At 51.6% G+C, this 13417-nt stretch overlaps 1 protein-coding gene across 1 annotated transcript in view; it reads right to left on the bottom strand.

The window, feature by feature from the left end:
* Positions 1–13417, bottom strand: part of MCM8 (minichromosome maintenance 8 homologous recombination repair factor) — a 1532371-nt gene that overhangs the window by 166712 nt on the left and 1352242 nt on the right. Inside the window, exon 16 of the mRNA XM_069608271.1 lies at positions 2896–3105. Within this exon, the coding sequence (XP_069464372.1) occupies positions 2896–3105 (210 nt within the window). The remainder of the gene's footprint in view (positions 1–2895; positions 3106–13417) is intronic.

The following is a 13417-nucleotide window of genomic DNA, read 5'->3' as shown; positions in this document are numbered from 1 at the left end:
GGGAGGACTGGTTATGTAGGACTGGTTATGTACCACCTCCTCCAGTCTTTCCTCCATCTTGTCAATTCTATGAGTGATCTTATCCACTCTTACCCCAATGTCCGCCCTCATGCTTCTGATCTCTTCCAGAAGGGCCGCTACATCCTTTTTGGGGGCACCGCCGTCTTCCCCCATCGTCAACCCTTGGCCCCGGTCGGGCGTTCTCCTCTCAGGTGCTCGTGTGGTGTACACAAAGGGGGCCAGTTTCTTCCTTGCGTCCATGTACCACAACCCCCCCACCCACACCTGCGCTGTGATGTCCTTGGTATGGCCTGTGCTCCCAGGGGCCCACCGGGCTTCCCACTCCAATTCAGGGGGGGCCTCTGTTTTACTTCTTGACTCCTCTGGGACCAAACCTTGACAGACAGACTCTGCTGTGGTTGGGTGGGCACACGCCCCCGTGAAAGACCCGGGGGAGGGGGGCCTCACCCCACCTCCTCTCCCGTTTGGCAGGGTTATCTTGTTCCTGTTGGGGGCCCCTGATGCATGTGGCCCCTGGCATCACTCTATGTCACAACTGCACTCTTTAGGTGGCACCCCCTTGGGTGCCGCAGGTATTCTTGTTGACTGTAGTCAGAGGGAGGCAGGCACACACCCCTGCGCCATCTCCGGGGGGCCACACCTCTTACAGTCCGGGTCCTCTGGGTGCTCGTAGTGTGAGAGGGGGGTTGGGCGACGCAGCCACCACTTCACTTTCTCACTGCTCGGTAGGCCGGTTATCTCCAATTCCTGTGTTGTCCCCCTAGGCGTAGGGCACCAGACACTTGGCGTCTCTATAGGGCGGGCACACGCCCCAAGGGTGAGTTCTGGGGCCCTCAACCTATTCGGCTCCATATGGCCCTGCCAGGTCCCCACAATGCGCGCAGGGTTGGGGGGGGCGTACTCCGATCCGGTCCTCTCCCCTCGTATCGACCCCTCTCTTCCTACACCATGAGGGTGGTCCTCTCTCGTTGGGCAAGCACCGTGCGGTGAGTCCTCCCCAAGGCGGGCACACGCCCTAGGGGCGGTCCCGGGGTCCCACACCTATGTTGTTGCTCCCTAGATGGTTTGGGTTCTCAAGGATCCCCCTGTCCTATCTCAGCTTGCTTTGGATTCTTTTCACTGCTCATGTGCTGTCTCCAGGCTCCATCCTTCTCCCTCTGGCATTCCTCTTTTTCACCGTACCAGGGGGAGGAAGATGTTGCAGTCACCTCTAGTGGATCGCTTCTCCCTGTGGGGGGGTTTGGGACCACCCCCTAGGTCCAATCAATTGGATTCTTCCACTGGCATGTGGAGTATTCCTTCACCTCAGGAGTGGCACTGTACATTTTGCCAGGGTCCCTTTCTATGTGCCCCACAGCCTTTTCTTTGTCCACCTTTTTGTCCTTCTGGCTTCTGGTCTTCCTGGTTCTCTCCCTCTTCCTTTGTGTTGCGCCTTGTTTCAGTCTGTGTTGGCGCCAATTTATTGACTTCTGTAATGCACCCCGGAGTGAGCCCCCCCTTATGTGGCTCCAAGCATCGGCTCCACTGTCCCTGGAGACCTCCAAACTGAGGCCCTTGTCTCTGAAATGCTATTGGGGCCTCGCTTTGCCCCGCTTCACCCTATCTTACTCTGTGATCTTTCATCCCTGCGGGCCTCCCGCAGTCTTGGGAAGGTGTCCTCTGTGTTACGGAGCGGGCCTCCGCTCCCGCTGCTGGCCGCAATGACGCCTCCACTAGGCGGCCCGGCTTTCCAGGGCGCGCCGGCCGCCCAGTTGACAGATGAGGGGGGGGGGCTTCACCAGCTCATCTTCCCTCTCCTGGAGTCAGCCCGCCGGCTATCCTCTTCCATGTGCATCTTCTCCGAGGTGCCAGGGACACCGTTAGAAACGCTTTTGTTTTCGGCTATGGAGTTCTTGCATGTATCTCCGTCGTGACGGGGCAATTTCGCCCGCTTTTTCATCAGCAGTTGCCGTCGGGGTTTATCCAGCCATGGGTGAAGTCTCTGAGATGGGGGTGGTCTCTAAGTGGGGGCTCAATCCACTATTTCAGACCCTGCTGTGGGAGAGCTACGCTGATGCTACTTCCATCAGCGCGCCCCCTGGTGGCCTCTTTCCTCTCCTTTTGGATCAGCATTACACTGGATCTACTGCCAATGTGTATGCATGCACCCCTACTATTAATAACACATAATTCATCCCTCAAGCCATTCATATCCCTCCCATTGTATGTCTGTCTGATATCCTAACTTTTATTGATTTCTCCCCTTCATCTTTTCCCCTTTCTCATTTCCTCCACAGACCAAGATCTGCTTATCCTTGGTGGGTGCACAATAAGTCATTTTCCAAACAGCCTGATTGCCCAGACCGGAGCAATATAAACGCCTGTTCACATAACATATACATGGGGGTTGCTGTCAGTTACCTCTATATAGATGTGTATAAAACCACCAGCCCTCATACATGAGTCAAAGAAAAATAAATGGTCCCTTCCTAGGCTAAAAAGTCTAAAGACTCACATTGTGGTCAATAAAACTACACAGATAGTTTGCCTACCATACCTATTTAACTCTATGTCACAGATAAAAGGAAAATGGGAGACAAAAAGGCCATCCCAATTTCTAATCTAGCAGCAATACACGTTCCCAAAATTATATTAATAATTTTCCATTTACAAGATAACGAGCTGCTTGAACGCAATATATATAAAAAAAAATGCAAACAAACTACTATACAAATGTGCCTTAAGGATACACTTGCATTGATCTGCATGTCATTAAAGTGTTACATTTACCATGTTCACTCATCACTCAAATTCAAACTGATAATAGGAGTCTAAGATGTGCGCCACTGTTTCTTTAAAACCGCAGAAATGTATCTATTTCATGAGAAAGTGTACCTCGGTTAAGCGAATCAATGACTCCAATTGTCTTGTGGTGATTGGTGTGCTGTCAGCTCCTTGATTATGCTTCCGAAGCTCCAGGTAGAATGTCTGGAGAACCTGGGCAGCCTCTGGGGACAACCTCGGGTGAACATACTGGCGAGCATATCCAATATACTTTCTTAGTAACTGATGAGGAATTACATCAATGTGTTCTCCTGGATGAACCTAAGAAATGAACAAACATGCCGATATTTGCAATCTTTTCAATTTTGTTAACACATATTCTTACATAGCAAATAAAGATACATAAAGTTAACATACATAGAAAATGAAGAACAATTATAGGCCAATTGTAGATATCTTTAGGACGTACATCAACTACCACATTGTGTGCCCCTTGTGTATTAGTGTATGGTGATGGATGTAAAGTTACACTAAGGGAAAAGTCATTAATTTAAGGCAACATTAACGTTCTATGTCCAACATAACCAGCATTGTGTCATTGGAAAGTTGGCTTTTCCACTGTGAACAACAGGGATGGAGCTGGCCTGAACTGCTGGCATAATGCCTGCTCCTTCCTCACAGCCACTTTTCCCTTAGCTATGGTGGCAGTTGGGAATTCTTTATTCATTTTATTTATTTACATAGGACCAAAACCTGCAGGCATCGAGGCGCACAAAAAGTCTAGAGATAAAACATGAAGCACAGGACAGTAATGCAGGGAACGCAAGCTGTAATATTTGAGCAAACAGGACGGTTTTTAGTTGGTTGCGGAAGCGCAAGAGATTGGTTTCCTGGCAAAGAGTAATGGGTAGCTTGTTCCAGGTCCGATGCACTGTTGTAACAAAAGATCGTCCATTGCTTTGCGTATGTCTTGCCTTAGTACATGTGATTAGTGTAGACCTCGATGATCTCAGGGTTCTACTAGGCTCGTATTTGATCAATTTCTCGGTCAGATAACCAGGTGCCATGCCACGTACACACGTGTGTGCCTGTGTGAGTATTCTGAACTGTGTGCGGGCGGCAGCTGGAAGTCAATGCAATTCTTTCTGCAGTTTGGATACATGGGAGTGACGTGGCTGTTTTTTTACGATGCTGATGGCATCATTCTGGAGGACTTGTTTTGACACTAGATTTATCTGCGCCTCCCAATAAGGTATTGCAGTAATCTATTCCGGTAAGAATAGTGGCATGTGCGTGGTGCTGTTGAGCAGCCGATCATAATGACCGCCTAACTGTGGAGCTCTGTGTCCACCATAAATCCTGTACTAAAATTGCCATCACCAGATAAGAAATATAGGGCTTCATTACAAGCTTGCCGGTCCGGTAAAATCGATGCCATTACGGAAATACCGGCATCGATTACTGGACCGGATCATTACGGCCCGTGAGTGCGTAATCACCGGCACATGCCCCTCCATGAGCGGCATCCCTGATGCCGGTAGCAGCCCTGACAGATGCCTGCCATGCCTTCAACACCGGCATGCCGCAAACCAGTGCACATTACGAGGTGCACGGACATGCAAATACCGGCATGTACATACCGCTGATAACGGCAAGTAAGATGCCGTAAATACCAGCATCGCGGGACTGGCGTTAACATGGATCAGGTGAGCAGAAACCTGCCACAGGTGTACCAAATCAGCACATGTGCACACCATTGAACCCAGCCACAGTACAAAGGCAGCACACCCACACACCACACCCCTCCCAAAGCAAAAATGCTACCACTAGCACTAGCTCTGCTGGAGGTGGAGTACATGCAGAAACAGCTACTCTATAAGGAGGCAGTGAGCCAGGCCTTGCAGCAAATGCACAGGAGGAGAAGGAGGGCGGGAAGGGCACAGCACATGCCCAATGTGCAGGCCATTGTGCCCCACAGGCGCCCAACAATCCAGCCCATTGTCCCTAACCCCATCACAAATCCACACCCTGTACCAGCTGAACAGGGACACCATCATCGCACTAGCGGGCATCATACACGATGACCTTGTGAGTGTCATCAACATACGGACAGCCATCCCCCCCCTGCTTAAGGTTGCGTGTGTGCTACACTTTCTGGCAACTGGAACCTATCAGCACACAGTGGGGCAACTGCACAGGATTTCACAACCCTGCTTCTCCTTCGTGCTGACGCAGATACTTGAGGCACTCCTCAAACATGTACGTGACCACATCAGCATGCCACGGACCACAGCTGAGATCTATGCAACCAAAGTCGCATTCCATGCCATAGCTGGCATGCCGAACGTCCTAGGTGCGATAGACTGCACACATGTAGAGCTGGTGGTGCGGCATGCCGTTGAGGTGGTATACCGCAACAGGAAGCAGTTCCATTCAATAAATGTCCAAATGTGTGATGACAGCAAAATCATCACACACTCCTGTGCCCGATACCCAGGGTCGACACATGACGCACTGGTCCTGTGGAACTCAATGCTGCCCCGCTATATGGAGCAACATGCCGGACCCCACACATGGCTGCTGGGTGAGTGTGACCACAGGGGCAGATGCATTGATGATGGGGGGTCATTTGCCAGAACTGGGAAGCTGCCTGCTGGGTGGGCCATGTGGGGTAAAATGGGGGGGGTATGGGGGGTCATTTGCCAGCAATGGGAAGCTGCCTGCTGAGTGGGCCATGTGGAGTAAAATTGGGGAGGGGGGTCATTTGCCAGCACTGGGAAGCTGCCTGCTGGGTGGGCCATGTGGGGTAAAATTAGGGGGGGGGGTCATTTGCCAGCACTGGGAAGCTGCCTGCTGGGTGGGCCATGTGGGGCGTGTATACAGATCACAGCATACCACCTTCCTGGAGCACTGGTGCAGACCAGAAAAACTGAATCCCTGTAATTCCTGGCTGAACACAATAGACACAACCATGTTTGTCAAATGATGCAAATCATCACAGGTACCCTTTCTCTTGCCTACATGCAGGTGATGCTGGGTATCCACTGATGGGCTGGCTGCTGACCCCAATCAGACGTCCAAGTAACCGACAATAAGAGGCGTACAATCGCTCACATGCAAGGACTCGCGTCAAAATCTAACAGACATTTGGGCTACTGAAGAGTTGGTTTCGCTGCATGAGCAGGTCTAGGGGGTCCCTCATCTATGGTCCCGAGAGTGTGGGGTGTATCGTGATTGCCTGTGCAATACTGCACAACATGTGCATCTGTCGTAATGTGCCCCTGCCCGCGGACATGGACATGTTGCCACAGGACGATGATGATCATGAGGAGGATGCTGGCATCCCTCAGCATCACCATGGCCTTGACAGACAGGCTACACAACAGGCATTGGTTGCAGAATATTTTTGACGAATACCTCACACATGGATATGGTTGTGGTACCCACTGGGTGACGTGCACTGTGTTACATTAAATAGTTACAAACTCATTGAAAAATGCACGGACAACTGTTTTTTTTTCCAAACGTATGTGTATTGTTGTATGGCGAACTATTTACTAAATGTAAGGGATTGAACATGCACCTCTGTCCAATCATGATTGGTACAACTCCCAAAACAAACTTCCCCCCAAACAATGGCTCAACACACCCTACTCCAGTAACTCACATTTGCACCCACCTCCCCACCCCACGAAGTCCAACACAAACTCCAATTTGAACAGGAGATTACCAACGACATCCCTTCACCTATAGCTTTCCACTACCACGCACTGTCGTGCAAGGCCAACTTCCGCCCCCTCTTCAGTGCTGGTGTTTGAGGGCCCCATCAGCCATGTTAGCCTCACTGAGCGCCGCACTGGTTTGCCACGTGCAGGTGGGCTAGGTGTAGTACTTGCTGACTCAACCGGTGGCGTAATGATGTGCCGCTGTTCGGCAATGGCCGTGACGAGGAGGTTAATGGATTCGGCCATGGTGGACATTACCTCGTTGCCCTCACGCACCCTTCTGGCCAGTTGGTACACCGCCTCAGTTGACCGGCCTAGCATCCGTGCAGCGTTTCCGGTATTGTCCTGCATGGTCTGCCTCGTGAGTTCGGCCTCGTGATGTACCTGTTGAGAAGGACATGCATCACCTCCTGGCGCTCCTCGGTACAGGTGAGGCGGGTCTCAATGTTTCGTACGTGCACCATTTCGGGAAGGGGGATGGGTGGTGGGCTGCATGGGCCGGGTAGGCTGAACCCAGGTTCCGCTTCATGGTGTACATTTGCGGCGTCTCCAGGACCAGTGGCCTCCATGCCGCTGCGTGCAGCTGTGAGACGGCGTGCACTCTGCATGTCTGGGGTATGTGTTGGTGAGTCAGAATCCTCCAGGTCGGGCATGCTTCCTATTGGTGATAGGGGATTGGGAGGCATGCTCATTGTTGTCGACAGTGGTGGTTCCTCCATTTCCATTTGTGGAGTTGCTGCTTCTGCATCCTCTGTAGCTTCATCCATGCCTTTCATACTGGTGCGTCGTGGCGGGTCGCCCACTGATTCTGGGCTATGCTGCCGCAGGCCTGCAGGTGTCTTAGCATGCTTTTTGAGGCTGGCAGGTGTGCAAGGGTGGCTGCACAGTGGAGGAAGTTGACCCTCGTCTGCTGTCGCTGCATGCTTTTTCCTGGCTGCTGGGGGCTTTTTCCTGGCTGCTGGGGGCTTTTCTATGGCTGCTGGAGGCTTTTTCTAGGCTGCTGGTGGATTTTTTCTGGCTGCTGGTGGCTTTTTCCAGGCTGCTGGGTTTTTTTTCTGGCTGCAGCGACGTGCAGCGGTGGTGGGTGTAGTGGCGAGCTCGCCCTCGCTGCTGGTAGAGGTGCCTGTGGGCAACAATGCAGTGTAACGCTCACCTGGTATCTACGGGGACGTCACTCAGCCTGTTCTGACCTCTTACGACCTCAAACCCTTCCCTGGAATCTACTCGACTGGAGACTGGGCCTAAAACACAGGATTGGTTGAGTTTAACTCCCTATTGTCTCTGTGTGCTTGAACCCCTTCTTCCCCGGGGTCCAACCCTTCCCTTTGATCCACAGCTCACCTTGTTTTCTTAGAAAGTGTGCTCGCCGTCCTGCTTTCAGCACAGGGGCGCGTTGATTGATGCAGGGTTGTTGCTGCCTAGTTACTTCACTGGCAAGAGTCCGACAGGTAAGTATAATGAGTCTTTTGAACAGTTCTCTATCTTCGTTCCTTTTCTTCCTTAGATGATGGCCGGCGTCCGGGGATGGCGACGTGCTGCTGAGATGAGTAGCGCTGAAGGTGAGTGAGAGCGCGATGCGCGATGCAACCATTTGCGTATTTGTATTGAACGGAGTTCTATTTCTGTGTCTTTTAGGTGCCGCGACGTGTTCAGCGTGGAAGCCGGTTATGAAGAAGAAATGCGGTGAGTAAGCGCGGTATGCGGCGCCTCTAGATGTTTCCACGCTAACCTGGAGTGTCTTTTCCCTCTTGCAGATGGATGAGAAGTTCCGGAGACAGAGTTCCCCCAGAGCGGCTGGGATTCAGGTAAGCGTTTGAAGCTCGTACAGTCTTCAAAAATAAGTGAAGATTTGCTGAATGCTTACTAATGCCTTTTTTCTGTTCTTTTCCCTTTTCCTTAGGAAACGGCGTGCCGGGATGGGAATGACTCCGCCGAAGATGCCCGCAGAACAGAAGAAGCGATGAATGATGGGCAGAAGTGCCGCAAGGTAAGGCTGTTCCTAACAGTGTTCTTGTTCTTGCAGGAGCTGAGCGCAGAAGAAAGATGCAGGCCTACTGGAGACCGATCCGAACACGGTGAGTGTCACGCTGCAGGTGCAGAAAACACAAAGCATGTTTCTCAGCCTGGATCGAAATATGTGGGGGCATCCATCTTGTCCCCATCAATGCACTACAAGTCCAATCCCCAATGTTATCCTATGGGAGTGAGTGAGTCTGGTGCCACAAGCGCCAAGTCTGACTCCAATTGGGTCTTTGGAGGGATGGAGAGGCCCTTGAGGGCCATGTAGGGGATCGTGGCCTGGCTCCAGCCTGACATCTTGGAGGGCTGGGGACATGAGAAGCAGGTTTCATGACATGCAGGGGTACCTTATTGTTGTGTCATCATCCATGTGACGACCATCACACTTTGTTCAATTCATTGACATGTGCTTCCTTTGGTACATGGTGGGGCCAGTATGGGGCAGCACACATGTTGAGGGGTGTTGGTACATCATGAAATGTGTGCACGGTTTGGAATGCGCATGTTGTTTGGGTTGCTGTTGGGTTCCACGATTGGTAGTGTGCATATGCAGCCCTGGATTGTGCGCATGTGTGACCTGGCTGTGAGGGGGTAGAGGTATGCTTGTGTGGGTAGGGTCATTGGTATGTTGATGGCCTTAATGGGGTAGGGGTGTGCGCATATGAATGGTGGCAATGGTGCATGCATTGTGGACATGGGTTGTTGGTGCCATGCTGACACGTCACAGGGGCCATGTTGTGCTCAGTGGAGTGTGTTGACACATGCTGACCGTGGGTCTGTCTGCATAACAATGTACATGTGGCGTGTGCCTGTGGTGCACGTTGACATTCTCTGTGGTGTGATGATGTTTCGGTATGAGGGTCGGGTCTTGCAGGGCGGCAGGCATCTGGTGTCAGTCATGCACAAGGCACTATTGGCAATAAGGGGTCATTACTGGGTATGGGATGTTGGTCGTAATTGCTCACCTGCATCTCCAGATGTTGTTGCACCATGCTCGGCATCACCGACTCTCTCGATGCTGGCCATGTTCAAGATGGAGGCACATCTTTCCTCCCGTGGGTGGAGTTTCAGGGGTGAATGTGGTGCTCCACCAGTGGACTGCCCATGGCTATGCTCGGCTGCGAGTAGATTGCGGACTCTGAGACGCAGGTCGTCCCATCTTTTCCGACAGTCCCTTACTGTCCTCTGTGTAGTGCCCACCGCTGACACTTTGTTGGCTACTTCGTTCCAGATCTCCTTCTTGCGCAGCTCTGCAGCCCTGCGCAGGTCAGCTCCAAATACCTTGTCCGCATTCTCAAAAAGGGTGTCGGCAAGCACGGTGAGTTCTGGCTCATTGAACCCCAGTTTGCGGCATCGGACGTTCCCCTGTGTAGCAGACATGTCCCTTTGTGATCCTTCACTTCCAGCTCCTGTGTTCGACTCCTGTGTTTGGAGGATTGCAATGGATTGTGTTTTTAAAGATGGACGCCGGTGCATTTCCCGTTGGCGCAATGTTATTTCCAGTTCCGGTATTGCTGCTACTGTTATTTACAGATTGTAGGTGCCGGAGTCGGTGTGGATGGCATTGTTGGTGCCGTTATGTGGGTTTTTGGTTCCTTTACTGGTATGCCGGTGCTACCGTTACCGGCATGCCGTTTGGTGCGGCTAAGCATGCTTGGAATCAGCCGTTGATTCCTCTGGCAGTGCATGCCGGTATCGGTAGCTACGGCATGCCGTTAATAAGGAATAATTTTTTCCTCCAAACTCATAATGAGGGCCACAGTCCTTAAGAGGCCAACTGTGCACAGGAACTGTTTGAGCACCTGCCCACCAAAGTTGGGGCAAAACGGCGGGCTATAACTACACCAACGGCCGCGCCATCACCACGGGGGGGGGGAGGGAGGAGCCTGCTCCCGCCAAGCCTGCAGTAGCGAGACAAACTGGACGAATCGCGCCGTGACTACTGACAGGTCGAGCAACGCATCTCGCCTACACTTCCAGGACCATCTGCAAGGCCCATCCAAGTCCCCATGTGGAACTGATGGAAGCAGAGAGTATCGGCTCAAAGCCCAGCAGACGGCGATGCAGTGCACTTCCAAAACACGCGGGCTCCAACCTTGGCCCACTCGGCCCACGGACGGAATACATCCGTGCAGCGACTGCCTCGGCGGTCAATCAGCACCCACCCAGCTGGGAAACAGAGGGCAGAAGACCCCCACAACGTGGCGAGTGCATCGCTCCCCAAACAGTAGAAGAGAGACTGAATGGGAGAGGTCCCGGCCCGCACGGTCTGGACTAGGCACACAGCACCCGCCATGCCACAGCCAGAAGATCCGGGAGGCTACCAAAGGACCTAAGTGATGAACTTTGGACCCGATCGCTGAGATACACGTCACAGCTGTGCGGCGTGGCACGGTAGGTGCTCTCACACCACCTTGTTCATAGCATAGTGTGAAAGTCACGGAGCCGGTGCGGGCCTACCGGTGTCCCGAACCTAGCAGAGTTCCTTAATACGCCTTGGGCTCTCTGGCAGTGGAGACCATATTAGCCGGAACAAACTGGGATACATCACCACATAGACACTGTAAACGAATACCCGGGGAGACTATAAAGCCTCTGCCCTATCATTACTTTGGTGTAGTGGCAGAGGCGGAGTCGAAACAAACGCCTGGGGCGGCGGTTGTCCGATTAACATGGAACCCTTTCGGGTGGACACACACTGCGAGACCCCACGGCCAGCAGGACTCCATGTCATGGCCAACAGACCATAACATGAACAGTATCTAGCCACGACAGGTCAGACAACTATGTCGGCCTGAATCGAATCCTGGAGGGTGAGAGCCAACCATGCTAAGCACACAATATCCTTTGCCACTCCCGCAGAACCAGCTGAACGTTCAGACAAAGGCGCCCAATAAACAACCCAGTACATTAAAGATTGTGTGCACGCTGTTCAAGCAGCAAGAATAAAAAGGATCTAGCGGGGGGGGGGGTGAACTTCTGTTTGCCGAGTCTGGCGACCATTAGCGCGAATCACCTGGGCAATAATACAAGTGATCACATCAAGTAGACTCCATCGGCCCACACTGTAGCCCACACCAAGCACACCACTCCTGACCTAGGCCATATCCGTAATGAATCAAGAAATACCGCAATCGGAACTGGGTGAAATAGACACTGAACGGCGTAATCTGGTGACCTGGGCTGCAGTGAGAGAAAGCCAAGAGGTCCAGCGTATAAATTAGTGATTTTTCTTAAGTGGGCCCTGGTCCATGAAACAAACTGCATCCTTGTGTCCGAAGCCAGAGTGTGTCGCAAGGTCCAAGTGTGCCACCTTAACCCGTGCTACAAAACGTGGGGAAGGGAGTTTACTCAGCCATACTGACATTACTTTTGAACACTGATTTTCCATTTTCTATTACACATTCCCTTTACACATTTATTGTATTAGAAAGAGGGCAGGCATTAGGTTTATTGGTATAGGCCATTTTATTTTGATTAAGGACTGACTAGGACTGTATTTTCTTTTTGTTTGATGGTCAAGAATACTCCCATCTCAGTTATAGCGCAAGAAAAAAGTTTTCTAACCCCTTTTTAAACCTTCAATACATGTTTTGAAACTTGCAGCTCTTGTTTTTACTTGTGATACCATGCCTCCCTCCCACTGCCAAAATGCTTCACAAATTTGGGGTACTGCATCAAGTAAAACTGTAATCCCATGCACATACATATGATAAACAGGAATGCTGTGAACCACCACCTCCCCTCCTCTGGCATGTACTATCAACATTGCTCTCATAGCACACATTCCTGGGGTAGCACATACTATTCCCCGATCTGTAAAGGACATGGTCATATTTAATTTGCTTAGGAGGTCACGCCCTAACAAATTTACTGGTGAGGTTTCTGAATATAATAGAGGTGCACTCGCCACTCTGCTTTCTGTTTTGATAGCTACATCTTCTGTAAATGGATCTGCTGCCACAGCCCCAGAGAAGCCTTGCGTGTCAAGAGTTTCACCTGATAACAGGAAGTTTCTGTCACTAAACATGATTTAGTGGCACCTGTGTCAATCATAAAGATGGAACAAGTTACTTACCTGTAACTGTTGTTCTCCAGCATGGGTCTGGCATGGATTCACATGCTCATGAATATTCCCTGTCGTCAGGCTGGGAATCCTCGGTAAAGAAAAAACCAGTATCAGTTTTGTTTCTGATCTGTCTTTCGTAGTAGTAACCAATCACTGGTCTCTGCGTCATACTGACCACAGCTAATGACTGCCTTCTACCTAAGCCCCGCCTCTGGCAGCCATCTTCAGATTTGGAAGCACATGAAGTGGCAGTATGACCAAGTGAAGAGCCGCAGAGGGGTAGGCGGGAGGGTTCGCATGTGAATCCATGCCAGACCCATGCTGGAGAACAACAGTTACAGGTAAGTAACTTGTTCCTTCTCCAGCATGGGGTCTGGCATGGATTCACATGCTCATGAATAAAGAATACATAGCAGTACCCACATGCACAACCACGGGAGGTGGCAAAGGCTCAACATTAAGCATCACATCAAACTCAACACTAAGCAATCTTACCTCCTCACCAGGCTCACCTCAGGCGAACAGGTTGCACAGCACTGCTTGGCCGACCCTGGACTCCTCCCTGGAATCCCGATCGACGCAGTAGAATTTCGTGAAGGTGTGCGTCGACCTCCACGTAGCAGCCCTGCAAATGGTCAGCAGGGGCACACCAGATAGGAACGCCGTGGTAGCTGCGATCGCTCTGGTGGAATGTGCTCTCGGACGGCCAGGCAGCCGTCGGTTTGCCAACCGGTGACAGTACATGATACAGCCGGAGAGCCATCTGGAAATGGAAGCCTTCGAGAGAGCCTTCCCCTGATTGACAGGTCCAAAGTTCACA

Source organism: Ambystoma mexicanum, chromosome 4q (assembly GCF_040938575.1).
Source record: "Ambystoma mexicanum isolate Mex_15411 chromosome 4q, UKY_AmexF1_1, whole genome shotgun sequence".
In the NCBI taxonomy this organism is placed as follows: Eukaryota; Metazoa; Chordata; class Amphibia; order Caudata; family Ambystomatidae; genus Ambystoma; species Ambystoma mexicanum.
This window is presented reverse-complemented; position numbering and strand designations above follow the sequence as displayed.